This window comes from Benincasa hispida, chromosome 11 (genome assembly GCF_009727055.1).
Source record: "Benincasa hispida cultivar B227 chromosome 11, ASM972705v1, whole genome shotgun sequence".
NCBI classification, from domain to species: Eukaryota; Viridiplantae; Streptophyta; class Magnoliopsida; order Cucurbitales; family Cucurbitaceae; genus Benincasa; species Benincasa hispida.
The window spans coordinates 30,543,774-30,547,660 of NC_052359.1; the positions used below are offsets into that span (position 1 = coordinate 30,543,774).

General features: G+C 30.2%; 1 protein-coding gene across 1 annotated transcript; it reads left to right on the plus strand.

Moving 5' to 3' along the window:
* The first annotated feature begins 1,667 nt into the window (after positions 1-1,667).
* Positions 1,668-3,069, plus strand: LOC120091787. The gene is made up of 2 exons (XM_039049907.1): positions 1,668-1,938; positions 2,792-3,069. The coding sequence occupies exons 1-2, from the start codon at positions 1,676-1,678 to the stop codon at positions 2,910-2,912; spliced, it is 384 nt and encodes a 127-aa protein (XP_038905835.1). The 5' UTR covers positions 1,668-1,675; the 3' UTR covers positions 2,913-3,069.
* Positions 3,070-3,887: the final 818 nt, after the last annotated feature.

Genomic DNA, 3,887 nt, shown 5'->3' on the forward strand with positions numbered 1-3,887 from the left:
TTCAACAATTATCTTAGGAGAAAATGCCAATGATTGTAAGAAATGGGGAGAAAATAGACTTAATTTTTTTTAAAAAAACAAAATGGTTACCAAATGGAGTTTTAATTTTTTAAATGAGATTTTAATGAGATATATTTAATAATTTTATTTATAATGAGTGAAGTAGTCTATTTATTAAGTTGGTGATATCTTTTAATTTTTTTTTTCAAGGTGGGATCATCAGCCATACATATCATCAATTTTCTATTAACAAAGTCTATAATCATATTTTCAAAGAAAAATTTAATTGAGAATTCTAATACATTTAAGGGTAAATTTGAGAATTTTGAAATATTAAGACCAAAATTGAGAAAACTCTAAAAAGATTTAGGATCTTTATTCGATATATTTAATCTTTAGTTAAAAATAATTTGATCTTTTATATCTACTATGTTATGTTTGATTGTGAACCATTTATTTAATTAAAAAGTAATTTGTGTGGTGGGTTTCTGATTCATATATTAGCGAGAGAACAGGTTTGAAATCGGACGGTTAGAATTAAATAAAAAAAGTTGGCCTCAATATTTTTATGATGGTGTTCTTTCTTTGGTTTTATTAATGTTCCTTTGATGCTTTTTAGTATTGTCCTAGATATATCTATTTATATTCTAAAAGTATAGTTGAGTGGAGTATGTTATGACATTAAAATATAAAATTTATTGTCAAAACGAGCCTAACTTAATTAGCATACAATGTTAACAATCAATAAGATTGGGATTTAAATCCATACAATCTATTGTACGAAAAAAAAACATGAATTTTATTATTGGAAAGTATCTAAATGATTTTATTAAAGTCCATCTTAAAAATACTTAATAACAAATCCCCGTTTAAATTTTCATAAGTTTAGTTCATTTGTACTTCAATTATCTAGTCGTTGAACTTTTAATTTTATAACCAGTAAACTACATAATACAAAATTAAAAGTTTATAGTTTCATAAAACATAAAATTTAATTTTATATCTAGATGATCACTTAAGCTTGAAAACTTTTATATACAACAAAGGTCGATTGTATACAATTTTAAAAGTAGTTCAAGAACTTATTAGACTTTTTAAATTAAAGTTGATGGGCTTATTAGACAAAAACTAAAAGTTCAAGCTCCAGTTAGTAACTATTTGGTTTTTTCGTGTTTTCGTTTTTTAAATTTAAGTTTATAAGCACTACTTTTCACTTATAAGTTTCCATATCATTCACATTCTATTAATGTTTTAAAAAAGAAAGTCTAAATTTAAAAATAAGTAAAGGTAGTTTTCAAAAACCTATTTATGTATTTAGAATTTGGCTAAAAATTCACGTGTTTATTTAAGAAAGCTCAACATAAAACCATATAAATGGAAAAATTGAGATAAAACAAGTATAAATTTCAAAATTAAAAAAAACAAAAAAACAAAATCGTGATCAGATAGGGTCTTAGAGACTTAATTATCAGACACTTCTTGAAATCTAGAAACTAAGTAGGCAACAAAATCATGAAAGTTTAGAGGCTAAAACGGTTAACATTTCTTATATTCCGTAGTGTCATCTATATGGTAATAACCCCTGTTAATTTTCTTTCAAATATACAAGATATATATATACATATTGGCATTTTGATCATTAGCTAATGAAAAGGAAAAAAAACAGGTGAGTTTGATGGGGAAGACAGACATATTGGTTTCCCCACATGGAGCACAGATGACAAACATGATTCTAATGAACAGAAACAGCAGTGTAATGGAATTCTTCCCCAAAGGGTGGCTCAAACTTGCAGGCATTGGCCAATATGTGTACCATTGGATTGCTAGCTGGTCTGGAATGAGGCATCAAGGTGCTTGGAGAGACCCTCATGGTCCTCCCTGTCCTTATGCTCCCGACGATCGTCGCTGTATGTCCATTTACAAAAGTGGCACCATTGGGTACGTTTCATATCGTTATACTTTTGGCTCTAAACTTTTTTTTTTTTTTTTTCCATTTTTCTCATTGAGCTTGCAAAGTAATTTCAAGTTTGGATCTTCAAAATTTTAGAATTGTGTTTGACGTGTCCTTGAAGTTTGAATATTGTGTCTAATGAGTTATTGATAGATTTCTAAACTTTCAATTTTATGATTAATAATTATTAGATTTTTTGATTTCGTGACAAGTATGTCTATATGATTTATGGCTAACTCGAAGATAACTTGATTAGTTTAAGATATATAACATATTTTCGATCAAGACGTCAGAGATTCGAATCCTTTTACTCACTTGTTGTTGAACTGATCGAAAGAAAAAAAAAACTTATTAAACAAAAGAATTAATAGTTCAATGAGCTATTAGACATAATTTAAAGTTCAATGATCTATTAGTCACAATATTAAAAGTTTAAGACTTAAGATGTTTCTAATGTTTAGGGACCTACGATTTGAAATTCCAGGTCACAACTTATAATTTTATCAACATTTAATAGAAATATTAAGTCATAGTTATATGTTTTTCCTAAGTACAATAATTTGAAGTGGGGATTCGCACATTTGATTTCTTGGCTGAACGTGTATACACCTTATACCAGCTGATATATGTTGATCAAGTTGGTGTTGAATATACCAAAGTTTGATATATAATTGAGGTTGCTTATTTAAATTGTAATTGACATATGTCGATGTGTTAGATTTCTGTTGAATGTAATTCCCAATTGGTCTTTTTTTGACCCTTGAACTAAAAGGATTATTAATCTAAATTTATGCCAATAATAATAAAAATAATAATTATTTTCTGATAATGTGTTAACAGATACAACAGAACACACTTTTCGGAGTGGGCTAAGAATGTTCTGAACGAGGTGAAGATGAGAAAGATTGAAGAAGCAACACAAGTCCCTGCAAATAAAGTTCACGAATGTTCTTGTATCTAATTCTTTTCTCATCTTCTATGCACATTTATTTAATAATTTAAACACCCCATTTAGTTATTTCTAAAAAAAATAAACATTGTAAAAAAATATAATGCTATTGACTTTTTGTCAAATGCAATTACTCCCATCCCAAGATTTCTATGGGTAATTTGGAATTAAAGGGCATATAATATATTTAGAGATAAATGACCCCCAAGAAAACCCTAAGGAAATTGTTCCCCATTGAGGGGCCAACCCAGGAAGGAATAGAGAATCCAAATATAGCTCGAAAATCCTAAGGGATCGTTTGGTTAGAGGGAAAAGAGGGTGGGAATGGGAATGGGTTTATAAAGCCCATGTTTGGTTGGGGGATTTGTTTATTTATCTTGAAAAAGACAATTCCTAGGTATCTTTTACCCATACAAATGAAGGAATTGCATACCCATTGAGAAGTATGGGTTTTCATTTCTTCTTCCGCTTCCTACCACAATTTCCCTTCCTTCCAGCCGTGAAATCGTATAGCATTTTGTTACTCAGCGATCGTGTAGCATTTGGTAGGCGATCGTATAGCATTTGGTAGGCGATCGTATAACATTTTGTTACTCAGCGATCGTGTAGCATTTGGTAAGCGATAATATAGCATTTGGTAAGCGATCGTATAGCATTTGGTAGGCGATCATATAGCATTGGATATGTGATCGTATAGCATTTTGTTACTCAGCAATCGTGTAGCATTTGGTAAGCGATCGTGTAGCATTTGGTAAATGATCGTATAGCATTGGGTAGGCGATCATATAACATTTTGTTACTCAGCGATCATCTAGCAGAGCCCAGCAATCGTGTAGCAGAGCTAAGCAATTGTGTAGCCGAGCTTAGTGATCGTGTAGCATTTAGTAAGTGGGCCTATAGAATTTGGTAGGCGATCGTACAACATTGGGTAGGCGATTGTATAGCATTTTATTACTCAGCGATCATGTAACTCACTCAATGATCGTG